The following is a 27,744-nucleotide window of genomic DNA, read 5'->3' as shown; positions in this document are numbered from 1 at the left end:
GCAGGGTTGGAGGTATACAGGGTATTGTAGAGCCTGTGGAATATTCAGGTCATAGAAAAAAATGCCAGATATGTCGGTAGGACTAACGTGGTAGCACTTTGGTCCTTCTTATTTTCTTATGCCCCTATGTGTTAGCTTTACACAATTTTTTTGACAGAAGTCGTCACGTTTTGGTGGTTTGCTTCTTTGTTTGCTTGTTCTGGAGGAGGCACAGGGTGACACAACACCCAACATGTGGTTATAATAATTTAGGACTATTAGAATTGCATGCTTATACTGGAAAACCTTCTTTCCATTGTTTTATGAATCCCTTAATGTTTATTTCACAGCTGTCACAGTGCTCCATTCTGCTGACATTAGTTGATAAACTAAAACAAGTGCAGTCTTACCAAGAGCAGCTCACTTCGGTTTGTTCACTTACTCACAAAAGAAACAGCATAGTGGTACCTGGCAGATTAATTTTTACTCTAGCATTTTGGTTCACTCATTCTGTCTTTACACTTTCAAGCTGAAAAAGTACAGGATATCAATATATATCCCACAATAAGGAGAAAAAAAAACTTTTTAATGAATTCTTTTTAGCCTTTAAATATTTTTTTAGCCTTCTCTATGCAGTTTGTGTTTACACAGCTTTGTGTGCTGCCCAGAGTGACAAAGAACAGCAGTGGGTGCTTTAACTGAAGTGTTGATGGGTTGTAGTACCATGTATGTAGTCTCCTCTAAATTTAAACTTCGTACCTGATCACTTTTGTTGTAAAGCTTGGTTAATGAGAATTTTGTCACCATATTTGTGTAAGGATATTGGTTTGTTTCTTTTTTTTCAAATAGCCAGATTTGAAAAAGTGATACTTTCACCATGAACTGTTTAGTAATTTAAATTTTCCCCATTAGTTTAATAATTTGGAAATTGGCTTATGGTTTTATAAATTTTGGGGATGTTGACGTGTAGCTGAGTCACTGACCTGTATGAGGATACTAACCCATTCCTAACAGCATGAAGTAATAGTTGTTAAATTGACCCTTACTTTAAAAAGCAAAGCAAAACAAAACCGGAAGGAAACAGTATTGGGAAGAGCAAAAATGTTTTGAAGTTTCGCTTACAGTTTTTCTTTTCATGTGAGTCAATGACCATGTTGAATTAAGAGACAATTATGAATATTTTAGATGTTAGGGCTTGACTGTTCAGAGATTCATCCAAATCACCAGGGATTCAGTGGCATGATTTTAAAGTAGTATTGTGAAATTGGTTGGAACTCCTATGTAGATGAATTTGTTTGGATTTATGAGGGCCTGTATTTGATTCTTTCTGGAAATAAGACAAGTAGAAACCATTTAATTTGACTTAAGTAAATCCACTTGAAATTTAGTTTCAGTTCACTTAAAGTTCATAGGTGTAGCAGAGTCCTGCACAAAGAAATAGATACGTCTGTGCGCTCTGCTAAGTGCTGATCTGAATTATGCACGTCCCTGCGATTCGTGCAATACTACTACATCCTAGTGCTTTCGTTAGTCCATACAAAATGAAAATACAAAGTGAAGGTATTTGTCGGTTTAAGTCCTGTACTGTTGTCTCTAATGTAGCTAGTTGCTTAGAGGAGTCTATATAAAACACATGGGTAATGCATTTGGAAAATCCAGCTCCTGGGGCAGTGGATCTGTTGCTGGTCATGTTTGGTAATATTTAGGATGTCATAAGTAGCAGAGTCAAAAATTCTCCTTACTCCCATTTTGTAACCTTACCTTTGATAGACTGGAGAGGAAAAATGGTGTGTTTGCTGTTGAGTTCACTGAGCTATAATAAGCTTTCAAATGTACTTGAACTAATATTAGCGCATTTTCCTTTGTAGTGTTTGCCATTCTTACATGAATATTTGGTGGTGTGTTAACATATTTAACTGTATACTTTCAAAAACCAAAATATGTCTTGTGGATGTTTTGTTGGAGAATAATACTGCTTGAGAGCTGCTAGTGTATTAGGCAGGTAAAGCTTTTTTAAGTTTAGTTGGCTTGGTGAACGTGCTTCAGAGGAGAGAAAAATGAATAGAACTTTTGTAAAAGATTAAACAAAACATTGGATATTAAATGTGTGATAGAACGTAATAGAGTAAAAAAAACAGATAGTAATTCTGTTAGGAGAATATAGGAAAAGAGAAACTGTGTGGCCCTTTTAGTGCAGAACAATTCGTGTTCCCATACTTTCCGTGCATGATATTTGTATTTCTGACTCTTCTAGTTTCTTTATAACCGTTATTTGCCTCCAGAAATGGCATGCAGGTAGGTTAAGAGTACTGCATTTGTTATGTCTGTCCAGTACGCTTGATCCAAAACGTTAGGGGAGAAGATGATGATGAAAAAAGCAAAACCAAAAAATGTTATTTGAGGAAAGCATAGAGCTTTGACCTGCCCAGTACTGAGAGTGTGTTCTGTCAGTTGTTACTGGTTTTGCCCTATTCCTCAAAAACCATAATGATCAGTAATAAATGCTGAGCAAATAGCAATGAAAATGTGCTAAGGTACTAACAGAGGTGCAGCTCCTACTTGTTGAAAGGGTTCAATAGAGAGGAAATCAAAGAGAAATTGGACAAGACTCAGCCGTGTAGGTGTGACAGAAATGAAGCAAGTGTTCGTTACTGGATGGTTTTGCGTAAATATTGGGAAGGAGAGGAAGCAGCCTGAGAAATTAAGGGTATTTATTTATAAGACCTTTTTTAATGCCTCTGAAGTACTAGTTTGTAAAAATAACCGTCTTTTTATTGTTTATTACCGGTAAAAATTAGGTTATGCCACTTTGATAAATAGAAGAGGGGAAAATGGGAACAGAGCTTAGGAGGATATTTAGGCTCTGGTCATATTCGAAGTTCCACGGTTATTTTCTAGATGAATGTTGACAAGCATAAGAATTATGGGAGGTGGAAGCAAGCCTTATGAAATGCAAAAAGTTTTCATACTGTAAAGGACAAAACAAAACATAAACAACGTGCTATCATCGTAAAATGTGGAGCATCTACTATATGGTTGGTAGCCAAGCTTTTAGTGATGCCTCTTGGGAAATGTTAAAAAGTGAAATTCCAAAATACCTGACTAAACTAATAAGGTTGAAAATTCACAGTGCATAGGTGGAAGCATCCATTCAGGCAGGACTATGAAGGGGGAAATTCTGAAGAAAACAATGGGGATGGGGGTGGGGGGAGAAAAAGAAGAGACAGGAGTGGTACTTGTTCCTGGGTAGGTAACAGTCACGAGTCATTGTTAGGCCAGCTCAGAAGAGGAACCATAAATTAAGAACAACGTGATATTTGGTGATCAGACTCTTTGCTGTGAGAAAGACATGTCCTGTGGGGCCCGAGAATGCTCTGTGGTGGGATCCTGATGAGCGGGACCTCTGGCTGCGTGGTGTTCAGAGGTGCCTCCTGATTGCTGGTTACACGGCGTAGCAATAGAGAGGGAATGGAAACGGGGACAGTAATTACAGCCTTTCCTTGTCAGTCCTTCTGTCGGACGGCAAGGAGATGTCGTGTAGGTCTCATCAGAGTGCCAGGACTCATGGGAGACTGTTGGGGCGTGAGAGAAATTAGATAAATATTAAGAGGTAATAGAATGGCAGAAGCAGAGTGTCAGTTTCTGAAGAGGCTGCTGTGAGGAAAGGAGAAGAAAATTAGTTTGGTGAATAATGTGCAGACGATATGCAGCTAGTCTGAGCGTTGTATACCTCACGGGAGACCCATTTAGGAATTGCAGTATTTATTTTCTCAATTTTTAAAAAGTGTTGTTAGTCTTTATACTGGTATTTAAAATTAGCTGTGTTGGCATTGATTTTTATCTTAAACTGGGACTTGAGACAGCAAGCCAAAAACTGCTACTCATTCATCTTGGAAAGTAATGTACAGGAAGCAGATTTCTTTCTTTGTGTCAGGTTCTACAGGAGCAAACAGACCTGTGGACATTGAGGGGTTTGTGTTTTAGAGGCATATAGTAAGAGGAAAGCGTAGTAAATTCACACAGGTTTTACTTTTTCCGTATGTAAGGTGTGGTGTCTGATAGGGACTAAAATTAACTTAATGATCTACAGATTTACTTTTTCCCTAATTTTTAGCAAGGCCAAAGATTGTAGGTCATAGTCTATTCATTCCTGTCTGATAATTGCAAAATCCATTACTATCCCTTTGAGATGTTTTTTATAAAAGACTGTACTAAATCTGAATAAAAGCCTAATAAGTAGATTACTTAGAACAATAGTCCTCATGAGGATGTTTGATTCTGAGTGTAGCTGCTAGAGATAACCCTAAATGCAATTAGGTTTAACTCCCTGTGAGTGTCAAAGGAAGGTAATACCCATGGAGACTTCCCTTCAGATGAAACTATTTTTAAAGTGTCTCAACATTTAAATTTTTCTTTCCTTCAGGCATTGGTAATAAACTTCTTTCTTTAATTGTTGGAGAAACAGAGCTTGGAAACTTATGTTTTAGCCATTAGTTTTAGATATTTCACATCAAAAATAGGGATGGCTCAGCTTCCTTGGGGGAACAGTTGGTTGTCCTTATCTGAACCCCTTGTAATTGTAAGGATCAAATATCCCAAAGTGGCCACAGACAGGTAAAAAGAGAAAACAGCAGTAGCATACACAGGCTTAAAGGGTAATGTGATGAAGTGTTGATAGATAAACTCTTAATGGATTAAGTCTGTTATTTCCTCTTGAAAGAGAAATGAAAGCAAAACTTCTATTAAAACAAAACTAGAGACAGTAAAGATTTCAAAAATTTACATATTACGCGATGTAATGTAACAGAAAATGTAAAATTGTAAACTACTAAAATCATTTAATTTAATTGAAAGTACCATAGAAGAATTGCACTAGATTTAAGAATTTGGTCCCACTTTCACATTAAAAAGAAAAAGGAAAAAAAAATCCCAAACTTAGTGAAACAATTCCATTACTTTCTTTTCGATATGTTCCTGTATATGCATATCTTTAATGGTATTTCATTTATCCTGTTTTTGAAATGTGAAAAATATGATAATAATATCCTCATCTTTTAGTATTATATTTTTGGGAAAATTGCTGGTTACACCAAAATGAAGACATTTGTAATTGTATTTTTTAACCAGCTTTTTTATATCGATAGTCATTTTGCTCCACACTTCATGTATCTTTGCTTGACTTGCATATTTTTCACAGAATTATCTTTCAGTGTAGTGTTCCTGAAAATCTTTGCTTTCCTTCCTTGCTTTTAAATCAACAGTCTGTATCATCAAAAGTAAAGCTGAACTAATTAGACATCAGCCAAAATATCTGAAAATGTCTTGTAGTCATACCACATCAAACTTGAATTTCATGCATGATAAGGAGACATTTTGCCTGTTTAGTAAACAATGTCTGGTTTTTATTGTTTGTAAAAGTATAACTTGTCCTTTAAAATTACTTTTTACACCCAAAACCAGTGTTGTGGTTTAACCTCAGCTGGCAACTAAGCACCATGCAGTCACTCACTGACTCCCTGCGCCCTGCCCAGGTGCAATGGGGAGGAGCATTGGGAAAAAAGTAAAACTTGTGGGTTGAGATAAACACAGTTCAATAACTGACATATAGTGTTATAATAATAACAAGAATAATAGCAACAACAATAATAGTAATAATAGTAATCAAAAGGAATATAATAAAAAAGGAAAGAGAAATAAAACGCTAGAAGAGACAAGAGATGCACAGTGCAGCTGCTCACCAGCTGCTGACCGATGCCGGAGCAGCAATCAGCCCCCCCGGCCAGCTCCCCCCAGTTTACACACTGAGCATGATGCCCCATGGCATGGAATAGCCCTTTGGCTAGTTCGGGTCAGCTGTCCTGGCCATGCTCCCTCCCAGCTCCTTGGGCACCTCCTCGCTGGCAGAGCATGGGAAACTGAAAAGTCCTTGACTTGGGATAAGCCCTACGCAGCAACAACTGAAACACCAGCGTGTGTCAACTTTATTCACACGCTAAATCCAAAACACAGCACTGTACCCGCTACTGGGAAGAAAATTAACCCTATCCCAGCCAAAACCAGGACGAGCTGTCATTCTCTCACGTTATTTTTGTTTACGGGCATTTTAGGTTGAAAATAGTTGTGGCCCTAACAAATAGCTAATTTGTTCTCTTACATCTTTAGCATGCAAAGTGGTTTATTTTCCATTGGTTTGATCATCTGGTTTCATATCTTTAAGTGTCTCAATGCATTGCCTTTTTTTCTCTGTGTATAATAAAATACCGTCATATACAGAACACATTTTCATTGGTGACTCTGGTGCATCTTGGAGGCAAGGTTAAATTATTAGATTATAAAAATTATTAAGGATTTGAACCGGAGATGTACCAAGTAAAATAATTTCCCAGTGAAGCCTTAAAGGCAGTGAAGAGGAACAATTGAAGTGACCGTACGTTAATTATTAGGCCTCTTTTCTTACTGGTTTGTGCAAGGAAATTCAGGTAAACAAATAAAAATAGGTTTTCTGTTTCCTGTTTATTACATCTAAAAACTCTCCTGTTGTTACCAAGAAATTCAATAACAATTTTCAATTGATTTTGTGTTTTTCAAATGTTAAGAAGACTCCCTAATTACTTCATGGTTTCAAAGTCCAGCTATATTTGAATTAGTTGTACGACCAAAAGAAACCTGTTTTCTTTCTAGTCAAAGAGAAAGACTATTCAAAACTAAAGGATGATTTTTATATAAATATATTAAAATCCGTCTTCCTAAAGCTGGCTAGTTTTTACGAGACGAAAAAGAAAAAAAAAAATGCCGTCCTTGCAATACTGCAGTTCACTGGTTTATGTCTAGTTGAGATGCAGCAGAATGAACCTGATTATGTGGATAGTCAATGTAAAAGTCATCATGCTGCTGCAATAAACATGTAAGGAGCGATTTATTACAGCTGAAAGCGTCCCTTTTCCAAATGCATCTTAAGAGTCTGGTTTTAGGTCATAAAAATTATCTTTTAGAAGGATGCAGTGATACATACTCGGCTATAGGGGTAATAGATAATATGCTGAAAGTAAGTTAGTATGATCTTAATTACCTGCTGTACAGCACATGTGGAAGCTCTCATGGACTTTAGGTGAAATTCTAGTGCATGTGTTATAGCCAGATTTTTATACACACTGCCCTCTCTGTGGTTATTGGTACCAACAGTGGGTATATGTACTGCCTGCAAAGCAAGGTTTCACCAGTACTACTGCTACTCAATATGCCTTTTTATATGTCATTGATAACAAGATAAAAGAATCCTAACAGTTTCTGGATAATGATGAGTAATGTATTTTATTATTATTCAGGAATGCTTTGGGTGGGAGGAGGTAAAACATTCTGTTGTCTGTATTGCATCAAAGGGAAATGGAATGGAAGAAAAGGAGGAAACGATCCATGTCTAAAATGTATCTGTTTTATTTCATTTAGATTTTCACACACACCTTTCTGAGAAATTGAAAGACAGACAGACAAGCTGGCAGCAGCTGGCTGAGACAAAGAACTCTCTAATACGTAAGGTTTTTATCTTGCTTAAACTGTATTCCTTGTAAACTTAGAACCTAGTTTAGAATTTGTGGATTTTGCAGTGATTAATGTAGTTCTGTTTATGTTTTGCTTATTATGTATTGTGGGACTTGTTTGTTTTTTCCTCCTGTGTGTTTATATTCTGTTGAATAAACCTGATCTCTCTTTATTGCTTATTTCTGTTTCATTGTTGAATATTACCTTCCCGATTTGATTGAACTAAGTAAGGGTAGTGTTTTTATTGGGAGTCTTCACTGGGTGGTGGAGGAGCTGTGTGTTCCCTGAGCTGATGTTGCTTCATGGGGCGGGGCTCATTACATGGAGAGAAGGAGAGCTAAGACATGTGAGAGATGCCAGATCTGGGTACGCACAGGCATAATTTAAAAACAATATGGTACCCGTGTCTAGCAGTATTTTCACAAAGGCAATTACATGTGTTTTATCCCCTTGGTAAAAGCTTGCATGTGATACGTGTTTCTTCAGCAATTCTTAAACATGTCGTTCTGATGAAAGGTTTAGCGATAGCTCTGTTCATCTTTAGTCTTGATTTGAATTTTTTTGATCTCAGAGATTCAGATTCATCACACTTGGTGTGTCACTGAAGTTTTGTATCTTAGGGGCTGTGCAAAACAATCAGAGGGCTTTGTGGTGCTGATTTGTTTGTTTGTTTTGTAGGGAATTGCCTCATTGATAGACAATTTATTCTTTTTTTTAAGTACCACTGCTCCCTGCACACACTCATACCTTTTGTTTCCCTGAGAGCAAAACTCTTTTGGGAGAAGGATGTTTGAAAAAACGCTTGTAATGTACTTTTTAGCAAAAGGAAAAATTAATATGCTATAGTAGTATAAATCCAAAGACATCTTAAGAAATTTTAGTAGAAAGATAATGATTCCTTGGCATCTTCCTCTTGATGTTTCTTGAATTCAAAAAATAGAGAATAGAGACTTTCCATTTTAAAGGTACCCAGTTACTGAGTGTGCGCAGTTAGTGGGCGGATTGCTTTGCTGTGTTCTAATAAAATGTTAGGTTTCTTGATCTATTCAGCCTTCACTTTGCTAGGGAGAAATATGCCACTGTTGCAGACCAAGAGGTAATGGGAAAAAAGGAGGTTAAGTAGTGAACGTGGGTATTATAATGGTCAGTGCTTCAGAAACACAGGCAGAAGAGTCAGATCCATATTCAGACTCTGGAAGGAAAAAGAGTAAAAGCATCCTATGGGAAAATATCTCCCCCACCTAGTATTTGGAGTAGACCTACATTTCACCTTTTCTGGGAGAAGGATTCTTAATAGATTGAAAAAAAAAAAAAAACCAAACAAAAAAAACCCCACACCCAAACAAGCAAACAAAACCAAACAAAACCAAAACAAAAACCGCAAAATGTCTCAAATCTGTCTTATACTAAGCATCCAGAATTAAAACTGAACCCAAACAAACAGAAGAAAATCACTCTGAGTTTCTTTTTATAACTGTGAAATAATGTAACAAAGCTCAGAGATATATCCACATTATTAACGAATGCTTTTAAAGCATTCAGGTAGCATAATGTTGGGCAATATATAAAAGCAAAAGAAGATATTTAATAGCGCTCTGCTTAGAGTGTGATTTGAATAGGACACAGAGGCTTGTGCTTCTTATTAAATAATAAATATAAAAGGATCGGTTCCTTCTACAGTGCATGCAAGCCAACCTGACCGTTAAGTGCAATAGAAGACTTAGTAGGGAGGGAGAAAGGATTAAGTAATTAAAAAACATATTGCAGTGCACTGACAGTGGTTGACCAGGCAGCCTTTTTTTCCTGCCATTTCCTGTTTTTTCATTCGCTTTGCAGCCATTGTAGTGCAGTTTAAGCATCTTTGTTGTTTATTTCAACATGATGATCTTGAGTAAACTCTGAACATACAAATATGGACATTGTAGTGGGGTCCATAGACTCAGAATTGATGTGTCATCCTGTCAATACTAAAAGGAGATTTGAATGACTATAGTTAATAAGCTATGTATTTGATGTGTTGTTGCAGCAAGCGTACAACTATCTCAAAGATCTATGGTAATCTGTGATGTGCGAGTAAGATCTTAAAGTAATTTTGGGACGTTATCAGTTGACCTGTAATTTAAGGAAGACAGGGATTATGCATTTTCTGGGAGAAGAAAATGGGTTGGATTTTATCCTGTGCTTATGGCGTTTAGATACAAAATGCAAGTGGTTGTATGGGGATTTGATTTGAGAAATGTCTCTCCGTGGCATGACATTTAAAATCGTCAGCGAGAATGGTAAACTGATGTCCAGTATCCTTCAGATGTAAATAAGTTCTTTTACTTTGTTGAAAATTGCATTTAAATACTGTGTATGGTTATTGTGGATAGCATTTATAAGCATTCTGTTTAAATCACAGTATTGAGGAATTTAGTTCACTTTGCCGCTTTCAATGTGGATTTGCCTTACTGAGGATTATATGGGTTTGCATTTACGGGCGGTTTTTGGGTTTCCATTTTAATGGAAATTCTTTCAAAAATACGTGAGCAAAAGCTGGTTTTATTGTGGGATTTTAGCAGTGATTTTTTTTTAAGTAGCCCAGTCCAGTTTGTACAATTGCTCTTCATGCAACATACTGTTTTGTCAAGAAACAATCAACCACAGAATGTAAACCGCAAAACCAAAAGTGTGTGATAAAATAAAATAATGAGAATGTAGGGAAAATCTGAGGGGGAATTAAAACCCTCCTGCATATTGGGTCCTAGAAGAAAACAAGCTGACAGTTATAGCAGGTGCCTCTCCTAAGAGCAGACTTAACACTTGTTACAGAATTTCTCTTGAAAACACCAGTATTTGAACTAAAGAATTTGCAAATTTGCTTGAGAAACAAAACAGATTGTGTGTTGAAAGATTGAGCTGCTAGCAAAATACTTGATCATGTCAGATTTATACAAACCGATCTCCTGTGTTTTGCACCATGTCCTAGAAAACTGGAAGCCATGAAAACAAGAACTTATATTTTAAAGAGTTCTGTGACAGCTTATAAAAAATAGCTTTTCCACTTCTTACATGAAGCTTCTACCTTAAAGAAACTGATGAAATAGGTGGTAATTTTTGACACAAGCAGTGACAAATAAACACCATCTGCTAGTGTTGACTTATTCTGTAGTATTCCATGCTGGGTGATTTTATTTCACTTTTTTTCAGAAATAGTTAATGACACATCTGCTGTGTGGTGGAGGTGCATTTTTGATGATTAAATGTGGGCACAAGTTTGTGGAAAACAATAATGAAACTTCTTCAGGAAAATGAAGGAAATACTAAACTATTAAAAGGAACTTACAAAATATATAGCTATGTTGATGCCTTTTATTTATGTTTTGTTTTGATCCAATTTATTATTGGATCCAAAATGTTAAACATATATTAATTCTTTCAAAATACCTGGTTCACACGGAAAACTTCACATTTAGTCTTTCTTTTACCAAAGCAAAAATCTTTCCACAGTGACATTCTTAGTCCTCGAAGCAAGCCTAGTTATCTATCATGTCCATGAATCTGGGGCCGTGAAGACAGAGCAGGTTCAGGTGTCGTGTGGGATCAGTGTCAGATTTGTTTGCACGGGAGAAAGTATTTAAGGGTGCATAATGTGCAGTGCCATCATTGCAACTGCAGAACAAAATAGTGAGGTTTATCTCAAAATCCAGTTGAATACTGTACAGTAAGAAATTCTACATACATGCAGAGCTGTTTACTTCTGTAGAGTACGTCTTTGTCCTGTAAAGCTTTGTGAAGCTATCTTTCCTCCCCAGCAAGGTTGGAAGACAAGATGTAATCATCTGGTGTCCCTGGGTTATTCAAAGACATAATCCATGGTGTTTTATATTGTGGCATGTTTTCTTCCCTTTGGTAGAGCTTGGTGTTCCTGTCAGTTTGAAGATTCCTCTCCTGTGTCCCCAAAGAGCAGTCTCTTCCCAAATTACCCCGTATGTCTTGACCTTTTCCTTCTCAGTCAGCAATGAGAAGTCTTTGCTGTGGGAATTCCTATTTAGCACTTTACTGCAGAGACATTAACATAATGATCCACTCTACAAAATCCAAGCAATTAGGCTGTTAAACCTGTGTTTACCGTGCCAAATCGTATGTCCCTATGCTGTTATCAGTATAAGTAGATTTTAATAAATCCAAAAAACGAAATGTCTGGATCTCCGTATGGATGGATGGATATTTAATTTTAAGATTTTGAGATAGAAATTAAAGCCATGGGTTGGAAACATTAGAAATAAAATAAAATTAAAAAAAAAATAAAAAATTCAGCCACCACTTAAACTTTGGCTACTTTATTCTCTAGCAGATGAAAAACAGGATGGATTCCACAGAGGCAAGAATTCAGACTCTTTGTCTAAAACTTTAAAAATCTCAAGTGACAACAAATTCCATCTCTTCCCTTCCCACTACTAAGGTCTGTTTAATGGTATGAAATCCTTGTCCTACTTCTATGGTTTCACAAAGCATTTTGACAAGTTATGCAAGTAAAACTGTATACAGTAGAAAAAGAAAAATATGTATGGAAAAAACATAATATAAATGATTTTAAAAGGAATTGCTGTTTCTTTTATATTGTTGGGAGTCCTGAAACATAGTGAGTGTAAATGAAGCTTTGCATTACCTGCTTATGAACAAGGAAATAGCGCTAGAAATATGTATAAGGGTAAATGTCTGTACTTGTAGTTATTTTAATACTCCTATTCAAACTTCTTTCAATTTATTATTTTAGTAATGAATGTGTAGAAAAGTGGTGCCTGTGAGGTAATATGTGATTAACGTTAATTGTTCTGATAAAATAAAAAAAAAAGAGCAATCTGACTTCATGGCTTTTTGTCTTTACAGACTGCCTAGTAATTAAAAATTGGAACAAGGATTCATGCAAGTTGCACTAAATATGTACTGTGTATATTAGATAGTGAGCATTTGAAGTCATCCCATGTTCCTTAGCAGTGATAAACAGATTTACGTAAGTTAAATACTTGTATTATGAACTTTTGACTTGACCTGGTCTGTGTAAACGTTGCATTTACAGATTATCAAACCTCTTTGAAAGACAGCCTTATGTATGCGTATTATCATTTATGTTAATCTGAAACATTTCTCAAGCTGGTGTGCATGAAGTTAGGGTGAAGAATCCCTTACTTATTCATACCCATATGTATGCTGTGAAACTTGAATAAGGAGGGAGACAAGAAAAACTGATTTAAAAAAAAATAAATGATGTATGTATTTTTTAATACTAGTGCCATAATTGCTTAGTTTAGGTTTACTGATATCCACTCCTAGGGTAAAGGTGGAGGGAGGCTGAGCAGTGCTTTCTTTGTGAATTTCCATAGCTTGCTTTTGTAAGCACTTTCTTTTGTTTGCATTATGAACTGGAAATGTAATGTGCTTTATTCCAAACTGGATCTGCATCTGGGGCAAAATTTTTATAATCTCTAATGCCATAATAGTAAATAAAATGAAATTGATTGCATTATTTTTTAATATGGAGAAGCAATGAGGAAATTATGACAGTAAATTATTTTACACTGTTACTTGCAAACTCTTCCCCGTTTTAAAGATCTTTACCTCAATGACGCTTAGCTACATTCGGAAGTTGTCAGTGGAAGGCCAAGCATTTTGACAGAAATGTGGATAGTGGATGGGCTTATTGTATCTGAAGAGTTACATCTGCTTGGGTTAATAAGCAGAGGTGAAAAGCTGAGATTTATACAGCACACTTCTTGATTTCCATTTTCTTACTGAGACAAGTGAGTTCAGTATTTTCAACCAACTTCCCAGTATTTCTCCTGCCAGTAAGACTTAGACATACCTGTTAATACATTTTCATGCTTCTTCAAAATTTATTTCCTTAAACAGGATCTGTAGGAGTTAGTATTTGATCCTGATATAATTGTTAGATTTTGAGTGATGGTTCAGTAGACTGAATGTGCTTCAGAGACAGGTTTTTCCATAGTGTGTATGCTCAGAATCTGGCCATATTTGATTGTACTTGGTTCATTCTTTTATTTAGAATGAAAGCTTTTGTTTTCTCAGTCAGTCTGGGGTAGGAAAATACTGTACCCTAAATCCCACATGGCTTGAAGTACCTGGTCTCGATTAATGCAAAGATTTAATGTGGTGTTAATGCCAGGAGGCCACTGAAAGGACTTACTGAAACTTACTGACATAATCTTTTTTTAAAAAAAAAAAAAAGCATTATTTTTATTTGATTAAATGAGATGTGCAAGTGGGAAATGGAGTGCATTTTGGAAAACTAGGTGATCTGCAACTAGGACCAAAAAAAAAAAAAATCAGGTGGGCTTTTTCTCTTTAGATAGCAGAAACCTTCATCCATTACCTCTTTAGCTTGCAAAATCTCCAGCCTTCTTTCAGCACTGTAATATATTCATCACCAGTGCAAAACTGCTGCCCTCCCTCCTCTTTCCACTCTACTTGGTGATTCTCAAGATTAGTTGTAGATGTTACCCCTGAATTTTGATTCTGAAATTTGACTTTGTGTATCATGTGGTAATATTATCATTTTGGAGAATGTGTATTGGTGCTTCTTTTCAATAGTAAAAACAGCTTGTGCAACCTCCCTGGCAGGCTGTTACACAGTACAGGCTGAAGAGCCGCATGTTCTAATTTACCAAGTACCTGGTTTAGTCACTAGAACTGACATATTCAGAGTAGCAAAAGGCGTCTCCTGTTTTAGCCACTGTCAGGCCTCATTCTTTTTATAGAAAGCCTTGTCAGAAGTAACAGAACTGCACTTGCAAACTTCTCATTGTCTTCTGCTCTTAGCAGTAAGGGTTGAATCTTTCATTTCATAGGTCAAACTCAGCTTCACTGTAGGTTGGATTCTGAGCATTATAGCTGATTAAAAGATACTTTTGTAAAAAAAAAAAAAGCGAGCTCCATATCTTAAAGGCAGCATTCAATAAACCTGCATTTTTGTGCCTTAAACTTAGGGTTTCTATCAACAGTCTTTTAGTTTTAATTTCTTCCTGTATTCAAAACAGGCAATTAGGACCAGAACTGCCATGACTTTGCAGTACTGCTACATGTAATAAAGGCTAGGTTTAGGTGAATCTAAGGAAGATAGATAGGATTGGCATGTATTGTATTGATTTCTTCATTTTCTAAGTCACTTCTGTGGTGTGCCTTATTGACGTTCCTTTTAGGGTGGCTCAGAGTTGGTCAAGTCTGCAGCCTTAGGAAGCAATGTCATTTCAGGCATGCATAGTTGTCAGAGTGGTTAATACTACTAGTTAAGTAATACTGCTAGTTAAGTAATATAGTAGTGGTAGTATGAAAAATGTGGCAAAAGTTAACTATTACAGAACATTGGAATAGTTTTTGCTTCCCTTTACTGTGCTTTTTTGGCTATGTCCTTCTCAATCTGTGGTGGTAGTAGAAATCATACTGTCTCAAAGTTAAATGTGAAGTAATGGGAAAGGACAGAAATCTCTCTTAAGTGTGAGTGCATGGATGCACTAAATACATGCGGAGATTCGTACAGACAAAACTTGCAATGAATAAAATCTAAGCAGTTGAGCTGCTTTATACAGAAAGCAGCTGCTGCAGTTCACCTTCAGGGATTTTAACTGAAATCATTCCTGATCGGGAGCACTTGAGTTGTAGCTAGTTTGATTAAGGATATTTTAACTTTGCATTTTAGTTGTGAAGTTCAACAGTTCACGAGGACTTTACAATGGATTAGCTCTCTAGAGTGAGAAGCTGGAGTGGGAGGAAGTTTTTGTATCGGTAAAGCATTAGAACAGTGCTGTGATCAGTTTGTTGGATTAGATTGTTGAGGTAGATTGTTGGTGTACAGACATTCTGGTAGACTCAAACCTTCCTGATGTGATCATTCCTCCATGATTTAGCTTTATTTTGACAATATAAAGGGACTGAATTTGAGGTATGGTGGCTTCTAAGTAAATTTTAAACTGTTGTCTTAGAGAATGTAGAGAATTTATGTTAACAAGGTAGAAGCGACATAATTGTAAAATTCTTTGAATTACAGAATGCTTCTACCTCTGTTTTCCTTGTCAAATTAATATAGAAAAATAGTATTTTCAAAATTGATATCCTGAATATGTGTACTTAACCAAATTCCTTAGTCTGCTTTTAGTTAATTTAAATGCAGTTTTGATTTTGGTTCCTTGACCAGGACGTGCTTCTAAGCGTTATTTTACATGACAAGCAAATCAGCATTTAGAACTTCCCTTTCCTTTCACCTTCATTGTTCTCATTATAGAAATATCTACTTCAATATTCGTACTTTTTTCTAAACTCAACCTGAGGTAGGAATTCCAGGTGAGAGTTCCTGGAATTCCTGTTAAATACAAGTTTTCCAGAAGAATTGGATGGTATTAGGTACTCAGACTTTTTCAAGATCCCTTTGAAGTGTTGTCTCTCGTTGTTTGCTTTCTGCTATGTTGTGGTCCTTGAGAAATTGTAATTTTTGAAATGTGCCTTTTTCACCCTAGAATGTGTTGCAAAGTCTTGACTTCTCATCTGCAGTGGGTTAGCCAGCTAAGATTAGTGTTATGTAGTCATAGAACTTCATTAATAAATACTTGCCCAACTTTAAGTTTATAACCTTTGGCTAGACAGACCACTGGAATGTAGAGTGTGTTCAGCCTCTGGAAAACTGTGCTGTTAAGATGTTTTTAATGTTATTTCCACTAAAACTGCCAAAAATAAACTAAAAGGTAGAGGTTGTTTATTCCAAGCTGTGTTGACAAGAGGAGTTATTAAGCCTCCTTGTTGAGGAGGCATGTGAGCACAGGATTCTATGGAAAGTTATTATTTATACATATTCTATAGGTTTAAAAGATACATTATGGGGTTTTTTTTCCTCTATGTGTAAGTCCTTTACGGTTAGCTGTTTTCTGGAGTCACAAGGGCTTCTATGAAACTGCCATCGTTAAGGTGCTGTTACTTTCAGAAGTGCCCTATCCACTATGCCAGGGATCCCCTGGGAGAGTAACACAGGGCAGACCACTATGCTGCATCTCTTGACATAATGACCTACTCTCCTTTTATTTTTCCCACACCTGCTATAAATTTAGGCTGCCCAAGTTTAAGTCTCTTGGCATTAACATAAGCAGGCTAGAAAGATGTTTATAACTCCCAAAGTGAGATGAGTAGTGCAGCATGTGTCGTTTAGCCTGTATCATCAGAACTACAGATACATGTTCAAAAACTGTTTATTTTTCTACAAGCACCCTTTCTGCTGTTACTGTCAACTGGTATTTGCAACGATACACTTCTATCAGTCGCAGATATTTTTGTCTTTTTCATTTACATCAATGCATTTTTGAAGGTGAAGATAGAGTAGAAACAGTATTTTCATAAACCCTTAGATTTCTTATAGTGTTTGGTTTTGGTTTGTTTGGGCTGTGTAGAAAGCCATTTCATATAGATAGAGGAGGAAGTCCTAATTTCACTGTTTGATCCTTTGGAGCTCAACCGAGGCAAACTTAGAATATGATCCATTTCAGAAAGTTAAGAAGAATTACACTTCTCTGATCTCTCTAAAGATAGGTGATTTCTAAAAGTAATCTTGAAATCCTAGAATTTATTAAAATACCTACTTAGCTTTCTTCACCTGATGACATACGGGTGTTTACTAAAAGCAGTTCTTGAACTAGATTTTAATTAGCTATTGAGGTTGTCTTTAAAAAACGAACAAATGTATTTTCTACAAGGTTCCTACTACATAAAATTAGAAAACCTTGAACACTTCAGGTAACCACATATGTGTCTTTTAAAGTTGTAACAGCAAAATATGAGAGAAGTTGAGTCTGGATAACTTTTCCTACCCAACTTTAACTTTGTATACTTTTGGTCTAGTTTCCCATTTTCTTAGTTAGACATCCCCATTGAATTTCTTCAATTCATAGATGAAAAAAATTCTGTACTTGCAAATTACAAGAGAGTGTGTGTGTATTTGTAGTGCATTGAGAAGAGGACATGCATAGCTGTGGTTTTGTGTAATACATATTATTACATATATAGAAATATCTCCTTGAATTACATTTATACCCAAATTTGGAAATACAGTGGAATAATACATGCAGCAATGTGTCCTTGAACTCTGTGGCACAGTCCCTGTGGACTTCAGCAGGGCCAGCCCTTCTGCTGGTGTATGTTGAAGGTGGGAGATGACTGTGGAGCAGCATTTCATAGCTGGCTGCAGGACAGTGGTTAAAGACATACTTGTCTGAGGAGATTCCAGGCCCAGTCAAAAGGCCTCTAACAATATGCAAACATGTTACACAGTATCTTACTGTGCAGTAGACAAAATTGCTTCTTTAAACCCTTTTCTTCTTAGGCTGCTTAAATTTCCAGCTGTTATTAAGCTGAAGGAGCATGGCCAGTAAATGTTTTGTGCAGTTGAAAGATTTTAGGTCACATAATGACAGGAGAGAAAGCTTATTAAAATGCAAAATGTAATTATAATAGTTCATATTTAATAAAATCATTCTTTTCAGAGTAACATCTCAATCCATTAATTTTTTGAAATGTCATGTATAGATCTTTTCATCTTGCTTACTGTAATGTACAGGACTTGAATAGCCTTATGTCCTTATCTTAATGTCCATGGTCTGTTGTGCTGTGGTGCAACTCTTCCTGAGCCTTCTTTACATTCACAGGAAAGTCGGATTGTACAAGCAGCATAACATAAGCTGTTGTGTTTTGGTTTTTTTAAACACTAGTCTGATCGGTATTAGGACGTACTGTGTGAGCCTGTGGCTAGAACAACTCTCCTTGCCTTACCTGCTTAGAGTGGAAGATGTAGGTACTGCTCTTGAGGTGGTATCACTTAATAAAAGAGTGACAGATGACTGCTTATTTTAGTTGGAGGGGAATGTGTAATATAATTTCAATTTTGACTTATAGATACATATGCAATGAGTTGCAATCTCCTTTTATTTCTGATAGAAAAACATACAGAATTTAACTTCATTTAAATTCCCAGAATGATGTTAACTTTCGAACTGAATCTCTTTTAGTTTTTCTCTTTGTTCCAAAGCACAGCGTGCCTCTTTTTTCCTCTATCTTGTATATGACAATTGTTACCGTCTGTGACATGATAAGGTAATTAAGTTACATTTTGTTTTGAGGGCTATTGGCTAAAAATAAAAACCAATTTGATTTCATGATCCACATCTTGATAAGCTCCAGTTGTCAAAAGTCAGGGTTAATTATTTTCCTATGTCACCTTGAATTTTTAGATTCCCCGATGTCATCTGATAGCTGGGTCTTTTCTTGCAAAGTTGAGCTGTCTGCTCCTCTCTAGGCAGTGCAGCTCACAAGCAAACACTTCCTAGTGTCAGCAAACGCCTGGCTGTGGTTCACTGTACACTTAATTCTTAATCATTAATTTGTTGAAATAATGTTTGAACATTACTTAAATGCTTAAATCACTTCTTAAGCATGTGACGTCAGGTGTTAATAAAGAGGTTGTAAAATGACATTGCTTTTAAACTGTTGTTTCTTTATATCTTAGAGAAAACTCAGGTTTTCTTCTATTATGGAAAAAGGTTACATGTCCAGAAACTGGGGGAAAAATACACTGAAGAGCATTACACTGTAGCGATAGCATAGCTAGACACACTTGACACTTAGATATACCTCTTCTGTATGGTGACGGATACTGATGGAGGGTTTGGCTGCTGAGAAGCTAGAGGATCACTGACAGGAGCTGGGTATACTTCCCAAAGACGGCAGAGTAGTTGAGAAAGATAGGTTTTCAAGATCTTCATATTCCTGACATGCTCTTTGATTTATATTACAAAAATATAGTTTTCAAGTAAATTATACTGTTCAACAGCTACTTTGTTGGAGGAGAGCAAAGTCTGTGGTAAGCTCACAGCACCCTGTCCTTACTAGAATGCCTGTGGGCATTCATATATGGGCACTTTTTCTTAGTTGAAAACCTACATCATCGTAGTATCCAGAAGATTGTAAGCACCCTGACATGAAAAATAAATTGCATTAAAGGAAAACCAAGTTGTTTCTAGTGAATTTACATTTTTTTAAATAATAAAGATGTGCATGTACTTTATGAATTGTTTATGTATACGTCACAAAATCCACGGCCTTCACAGTGTTTTGTCCTTGTCATTGCTAAGTAGGGTTCGTACTAGGCAAAAGTTCATGAGTGGTAGTGTGAGCAGATATTTATTGTTCCAAAATGCACACGCAGGTGAAGACCAAGGACTGCAAAGCTGGACTGCAACACAAGTAGCTTCCCTGAGTGGCCTTGCGAAGAGGCATAGTGTATAATTAATCTATTCTAAACACGCGCACGGTGTAGACCAGTAATCCAGGTACTAAATGTACTGTAGCAGCTGTTTCAACGTAATTTCTTTTTCAATAAGCTGAAGAATTTGTTGAAAAGGAGTCCAGTATATCTTTCTACTGGATTCTAGTCATCTGGTTGAGGGACTCAGCAATTAGTACACTAGAGGTGAAAATTACTCAAAAGCTAGCAGAACTGTGTTGAAAACAAGCAGTTTATACATTGATTGAACCAGCATTTAGGGTTTGGGGTTTTTTTTACCTAGAAACATAATATACATGGTTCTTTTTAGTTCAGTGTAAAAGCAAAGCACATAAATCGGAGGATTCTTCTGGGTGAATTTACGGACGGCATCTGCCCTGCCTGTGTAATGCTGCCTAATACAGTTTTCTCTGCACTGTTTTTCTGGTGTTCAGAAGCCTTTGAAGCATATCATCTTTGGTTACCATGAGTCTTGACTATCTGCTAGAGCTTAAGTTATCCTAAGGTGTCTTGTTTCTGCAGTTGGGTCAGGATATGGGTTTCCTTGGCAGAATTTTATTTATTTTATTTCATTATTATTTTGGTTTGTAAGCCATTTAAGCTTTGACAGACAGAGACATCTTTGAAAGAATTTTAAGTGTATCCTCATTTAATTAAAAGCTAAAAGGTACTGGATAAAATATGAATATCCTGGGTTTTTTAATATGGTAAAATCAGAGGATGTCATGTTTGCTTGCTCTAAAGCAAGGCTCTGAATTTAAGACCTGCGTTTCCTGGTCGTAAGAATGATTTAATCTGTTAATTGACATTTTGGGGTGGATTATTTTATTTTTCAGTCTAGGTAGGTTTTTGGGGTTATTTTTTTCTTTTTTTCTTTAAGTGGCTTAGGCCCAGTTGGCACTGTGGTAACCCCTAACAGCTTGATTGGGTTTTTTTGAGAGAGATCCCAGTTGTTTATTTAAAGTGGAAGAAGGCATTATCCATTTGGGTCTTTGTGTCATAGCAGGTACATACAGAAGAAGATGCAGTGGTGATTTTGAACTTTTTCTTATTTGTGCAGATGTAAGTTTTGTAACTTAGTCCTTGGATTAAAGTATTGTTTTACATGCAGCATGACCTTCACTTTTCTTATACACCTGAAATAAATGCTACTGAAGTTTTGGTAAAGGAGATTTTGTGTATATGTATAATGTGACACTAATTATCTGTGAGTGTACTGAATCTAAAATCTGAATTTTAATCTAAAATATTTTTCTTAAATTCAGCTCCGGCATTAGTTTATATTTCTTCAAATTGTTGATTTGTTCTCTGTAGCACTGAGATATTCATACACTTAGTTATGTCAGTGACTGTACACTCCTGGGCAGTGTCTTGAATGATTTTTTTCTTGGATGTTGCTATTTAAAATATTCCTACGAGGTTGCATCATTTTGCTTTTGACAGATTAATGTGTTTTGTATAAATGCAACTTTCATAATCTTTGTTCTAAATTTGTCTGTACTTAAACGTCTGCAGCCTTTGAGTTCCATAGTTTGATAAGGTTGTTCAATCCTACTTTTAATTTTCATTTTGATATATTATAAATTTTATGTTGCAAGTAATAGCAAGAGAGAGTACTTCATGCAGCAGTGCACCTGCTGATCCATGGTGATATAAGTGGCAGTCAAGTGATGCGACAAATTACTTTATTATTGTTTCATCAGTTCTTTCAAAAGAAAAAAAAAAAATCTGACCTCAAGGAAATGTCGGTATTTCTTGTAAATGTAACTTCCTATTCATAACTCATCTTGAAAACATGCGAGATTTGTATTTAGATACCAATAAAAAAAAACTGAAGACAGAATCTTAGTTAACATGCAGGAGTTGCTAAAAATGTAAGAAATGGAGAAGGCAGGCCCTTATTTTTTAAATCACGGTATTCAAAGTTATTTTATTATATGAAAATTACAAATATTTCTTCAATATATGCTCATAGTCACATATGTTCACATTTCTTCCCCCATTCCCCCCACCCCATCCATGTCACGTGTAGACTGGGAGAGTTAATGAAAAGTGGTGACACTTGCTTTATTGTTCATCGAGGGCTTTCTTATGATGGAGATAAATTACATGCTTAGGGTTACCAGGAAGATGTCATTTCATCATTGAATGGGGGAGCTTTGAAACAGTCTTCACAGTTTACAAATAAGTTATGAAAGTGCCAGATCTGACAAAGAGTAACATTTATTCGAATGCCTGAAGCTCTGACACTGGAGTCTCTTGAACATGGTGCCTTGCTGCTGTCTATTTCCTGTAGGTTTTGGTAAATAACAATTTTTTAAGTTGTAGAAATAATCTCCTCTATTGATGTAAAAGCACATTGCATAATTTGTCTAAACATAGAAACATAGTGTACGCAGAAAGAGTAGAAGACTGCTTATTATTTAAGTCTGCATGTGTGAGAGGATCTGATATGCTTGTGCCAACAAAATTTGGACCCCTTAGGTAGTCAGTAGCAAAGATAAGGACTCTAAGCTTATCTCTTCCTCTTTCTGCTCGTATTTGAGGCACTAAAAATAAGTAGCTGAAGTTACAAAATGTGGGTATTCCCATCAAGAATGAATATAAGCGAGAAGTTAACCTTGTCTAACTTTGAGATTGGTTCTTGAGGTTGGTGCGTTGGACTGGATGACCTTGAGAGGTCCCTTTTAACCTTAATTTTTCTACAAGTCTGTATTAATATCTCCTTATATAGCTCTGGCATAGAAAGAAGGTAATTAATTTGTGTAAGCCCTGTAATTTGTTTCCTGAAATCTTAATAATGTTGACCTAAGTATAGACACTTACAGTACTGAGCCTTTTGACATCATTTTTGGAACTTCCCATCTATTCAGAAACAGATCATTGCTTGGTCCACTGTGTCGCTGCGGGTTATTCCAGCGGTATGAATAGTGGAGTAGTAGAGACCCAACATTCTGAAATAAATTACAGCTGTGTCCCAAATTTCTGGTATTTCCCAGAATTGGTCTTAGAAAATATCATCAAAACATCTTACCTGATCACAAAGTTCTCTTGTTGCATGTGAGACAGCAGTACTTCAACTTCTGCATTAGTATGAGGATGAGAGATGATAACAATTGCTTTTTCCTCGACTCACAGAGGAAGGCAGGCCTGTTGTGGAGCCCTATTGCTATTTGTAACAGAAGGTTTGTTACTTCATAACATGATGTTGGTTCTGTACTAGAAATTACCCCGTAAGTAATTAACAAGATCTAAATCCTTCTGTACCTCCCATGTTGTATTTGAGAGAATTGACTGATATTTTTCTGCATGGCGTGTATTTAGTAAATCTGCAAGGTGGAAGGGAAGGTCAGCAGTAACACTTGCTTTACAAATGGGCAGACTGCCAGCAATGGATCAAAATTTTAGTCTCAGAATGTTTTGTGTAAATTTGCAATGGAGAGCCTGGTGCTGTGCTAGGTTTCACATGACTGTAACATGCTGTTTTCTTCATTCTCTTCACATTAACTTCTCTATTAGAGATGTTACTTTACATACCTGAATGTAACAGGATTATGACAAAAACTCCACATTTCTTGTTATTTGTCAGAGAACAATACACAACCAGTAAATCCTCCTGTTTGTGTCCTGTCCAAAAGTGCTGGAATGAATGCCTACATGTACTTTTGGAATAAGTTACTGAAGAGGTAAATACGTCCATGGGAAATCAAACCAAAGGGCGGGCTGTTTTGCACATGTTCTTCACCTTATACTAAGAAGGTTTTCTTAGCTTTCAGGATTTGGTTGTGGCTCTTCATAATGTGTTTTATGGTTTCATTGTTATTCATTGCTATATCTTTTCAGTTTCATTTAAATGAGTAGCTATGGTTACTGTATGGTTACTGCAGTCCCATGCAGTGAGCTAGCTTGCAAGGCTTTTTAATTGTTGTATAATGTATGTTTCCAGACTGTAGTAGGAATTCTTCAGCTTCCAGCCCTAACTTTTATTTCTTGGGAAAATAGCATTTGATCAAATAAGTTCCATAAGCCTGCCTGAAACAAGAGAATTTGGTAAAACATGATGTTTGAATAATGATTTTAAGCCTTTTGAGGGGAAGCATGTATTCTTTTTGTCAAGGAAATAGAATATGGAGAGAGAACTGTTTTAGTAAATCCTGTCATAGTTGCATATTACTACAAAAAATTGAAAACTTGCTCAAGATTAACACTGTAGTGATTAGACTACAGCGGGACAGCATGTTTGGGAAAACTCAGACGATCTCTGATGGGGAAAGGACATAAGAGAAAACTGAAGTAACAATACCCATGAGACATTTCTCAGTGCTGGATAAGTTTACTAGGTATTCACCAAGATAAAATTGGACATAAATTGTTGGACTCATGTTCACTGTAATCCAAAGCAAAACAGCTGTTATGCAGACTGTATGCAAAAGGGTTGGAAGCAGTTGTGAGAGCTCCTGTGTCCTGTCATATTTTGTTTACAGATCCATGAAATCTACTTAAAAAGAAAATCAGGAACCTTACTTAAACAGCAAGGGCTCCTCAGTATTGCTTTGTGAGCAAAGCAGCAGCAGCAAACATCTAACATCCATATGGGGTGCCTTGTAACGGTGGATGTTTTCTAGGATTAGTCATGTTCTTTCACGGTTAGTGTAAGGCTACCATTCTGTGCCGCTGGTGCTTCTGCCATGAGGTGGCATGGCATTGGAAACAGGGTTCATCTGAGACTTGACAATATCGTGTTAATGTCTGGCTGCCAGGGCAACTTGCGTGAGCCACAGGAGTCTGCATTTAAATCAAGAAAGTCATTAAGCTATTTCACATTAGAAGAGAAGCTAGTAATTTCAGTGAATTTTGTAATATTTTCACACTGTGCATGTACATTCATACAAAACTCTCACTAATCTAGTTACTTTTATATTATTTTTATACATATATACATTATTTTTATTGAAAAAACCCACGTGAGTAGTTAGTATACCTAATTTCATTCTCGTTCATTGATTGGTAGCTAAAAAAAGTAAAAATAAACAGCGAGTTTAACTTGCTTCTTTCAGATAGTGGCTATTTGTTGATATATTGATAATCAGCAAAGTAAATATTAAAAGTATAATTGTTGATGAATAACCTAAATTACAGTTTTGATGCATCAGTTCATGTATAGTGCTTTGCTGCAGGCTGTCTGATCAATGCCTTCACTGTACGTTCTGATTTATTTTCTTTTAAAACACATACAATGCAGTGAGAAAGGAAGAAATTGAGGAAAGGAAATACACGTATGCTGAAGGGGCATAAATAAGCTTGAGTTCATGGGAGGGGTGACTATTCAGAAGTAGAACGTGTTGGATGTGAGACATTTTATCAAAGGTAACGGTTACAACAGCCTTTGAAAAGAACACAAAGCTGACTGGAGCAGATAATGGAAGGGTTTTTACAGCATCAGAAAATCCTCCCATTAACGGAACACAATATGCAGGAGCAAACATATGGATCGGTCTCATTAAGAACAAAGACAGTTGTTTGAGATGAACCTCAAAGGGAAGAAGAGAAGTGGCATTTCACTTTGGGAAAGACAAAAGAATAATGGGGTTAAATTAGAGCAACATCACATTACCACACTGGTGGAGTTTAGACAAAGACAGAGAGTACAATAGTAGGTCTTGCTCTGTGTGGAAAAAGCAAGAATGGATTGAGTCTGTTACAGGCATAATAAAGTTCTGTTTGTTTGATTTTCAGTGTTAGAAAGCTCTTCCAATGTGTTTGGTGCTGTGATTCTGTGCAGTTTGGGCAGCTTTGGTTCCATAGACGGTGCTGTCACACAGAATATCCAGAAGAAACCCTCAAAGTTGAGTGTAATGTTCCTTTTACTTCTCTCATGAATATGTTTTTCTTTTCCTTTTTCAAGCATGTTAGTTGCTAAAACCTTTATATAATCTTCAGTCCTGATTCCTCAGGCTGAATGCCTAGATTTTAATTGATGAACTGCAGGCATTCAGCTGTCTTACTTGCTCTGCTTTTTTAGTTACAATAGCTTGGCAACGTTGGTAACCTGGATGTCGAAATGTGTCAGCTGTTCTTCTTTTTGAAACTCCTATTTCTGTGGCTGACTGATTGCACTTCACTATATGGTGTAGATACATTACGTGGGGAATTTGAGTGCCTAGAGCAGTTTTAAGTGGCACCTTTAACACAAAGCACAAAAAAGCAGGTTAGCGTCTGAATTTCTACCAATGCTAACTCTGTACTAATTGGTTATCTGGATGTTAGTAAATAAAACAGGGAAAAGAAATAATAGAAGAAAATATAGAAGAAGTTTCTGTGTCTTCTGTTTGTCTCCTTCCCTTCAACAGGTCTGTGAATGCTGTTAGATATTTGTAGGGGCACAGCAAGACAGGTTTGCTGCATCTGATGTAAGACAATTTCTCAGACAGGTAGGCTTGTGTTTTTCACATTGATCCTTAAATCAAACAGACAGGTACTCTTTATCATTCTCTGGTTAAAATAAATAAATTAGTCACAGCTGTTTCTTCACTGTGCTTTTGACCTCCCTTGTCAACAAGTCTGGTCATCTTACATGCCGTGTTCCTTTCTTCTGTCAAATCCGCTAGCTCGCTTTTCCTCTTTCTCTCCCTCTCCCCCAATTGTATTCCCCTGAATCTTAAATAGTTCATTTAAGAAGTAGCAGACTTCCAGAGGAATTTTGATATCATCTCCCATTATGGAGATTTCAATCTGTTACACAATCATGATTCAATCTGTTAGCTAGATAAGAGTTTAAGAAATTTTTTAGGCTTTAAGAACTTTGTAACAAAACAAAGCAATTTAATATGCAGTCAACAATACAGTATAATATTTACAGTACTCTTTTAATAAAAATATGATTATATGCCAAGGAAAGATATTACTCAAACTGAGATGATGATTTAAAGAACCCAAAGATAAAACTCAAATTACAAAAAATCAGAGTTACATCTAAGCCTTATAAGAACTATGTGCCTTAATATTGAAAAGACAAGAGGGAAATGTTGGAAGAGAAATCCATTCTTTTAGCTCCTGAGAATCCTGTGATGTGCAAAATCACTTTTCTGTAGCTGTGATACCTAATAATGCTGTAACATTGTACCATGAGGTGCTGCAATATCATGCTGAATGCAGTAGGACTGGACTGTGCAAATTAAGGCAAAAATTACAGCTGTACACAAGTATTTATAGTGTTAGCATGTACCACCTGGCCTGAGGTTACATTGTGACTGTTAGGAATGATAGCACTGATTTTTTATTTTTTATTTTTTATTTTTTTTTTAAGTTAAAAAAAAAAATGGTTTGGGTGTCTTAAGCACAGTAGGAGACTAATGAAGTCAAACTGTATCAGAAAAGTCTCTAAAATAACTTCACTTTTCACCTTCTGCAAGTATAGAATACAGTTCACATATGCGAGTCTCTACAGTATGTGTTAAGAGATTTGAGCATTTCCATATCTTAAGATTTAGTTCGTTAAACGGTTGCATTGTCCCTAGCACGTGAACAGATTGACAAGACAGAGCCAAGTATTTATTTAATGTCTAAGGCCAGGCTGGATGGGCCTTTCAGCAACCTGGTCTAGTGGAAGGTGCCCCTGCCCATGGCAGGGGGATTGGACTAGATGTTCTTCAAGGTCCCTTCCAACGCAAACCATTCTGTGATTCTATACATTTTATTAACCATAGAATCATAGAACAGTTTCAGTTAGAAGAGACCTTAGAGACCATAGAGTCCAACCTTTGTCCTAGCTCTATCAACACCAATAATCACACCTTGTCTGAGAGTCATGGGCATTCACAATCCCTGGTGAGACATAGAGCCCGGAATCAGTCGGTTTTCCAAGAGTTGTACTTTTAATTTTGATAACTTCTAAACCAGGTTAATCCAGA

The 27,744-nt window shown here is 36.4% G+C and overlaps 1 protein-coding gene across 5 annotated transcripts in view; it reads left to right on the top strand.

Annotated features, from left to right (window-relative positions):
• TENM2 (teneurin transmembrane protein 2) overlaps positions 1 to 27,744 on the top strand; it is a 545,195-nt gene that overhangs the window by 216,746 nt on the left and 300,705 nt on the right. For 3 of the 5 annotated variants that reach the window (XM_086470945.1, XM_086470944.1, XM_086470943.1), the window contains exon 3: positions 7,426 to 7,509. The exons of the other annotated variants lie outside the window; for them this stretch is intronic. In XM_086470945.1, coding sequence (XP_086327071.1) covers positions 7,426 to 7,509 — 84 coding nt within the window. The remainder of the gene's footprint in view (positions 1 to 7,425; positions 7,510 to 27,744) is intronic. 5 annotated transcript variants of the gene reach the window in all.

This window comes from Leptosomus discolor, chromosome 10 (assembly GCF_034619465.1).
Source record: "Leptosomus discolor isolate bLepDis1 chromosome 10, bLepDis1.hap2, whole genome shotgun sequence".
NCBI lineage: Eukaryota > Metazoa > Chordata > Aves > Leptosomiformes > Leptosomidae > Leptosomus > Leptosomus discolor.
Note: the sequence above shows the minus strand (reverse complement) of the source record. Positions and strands in the feature narration are given on the sequence as shown.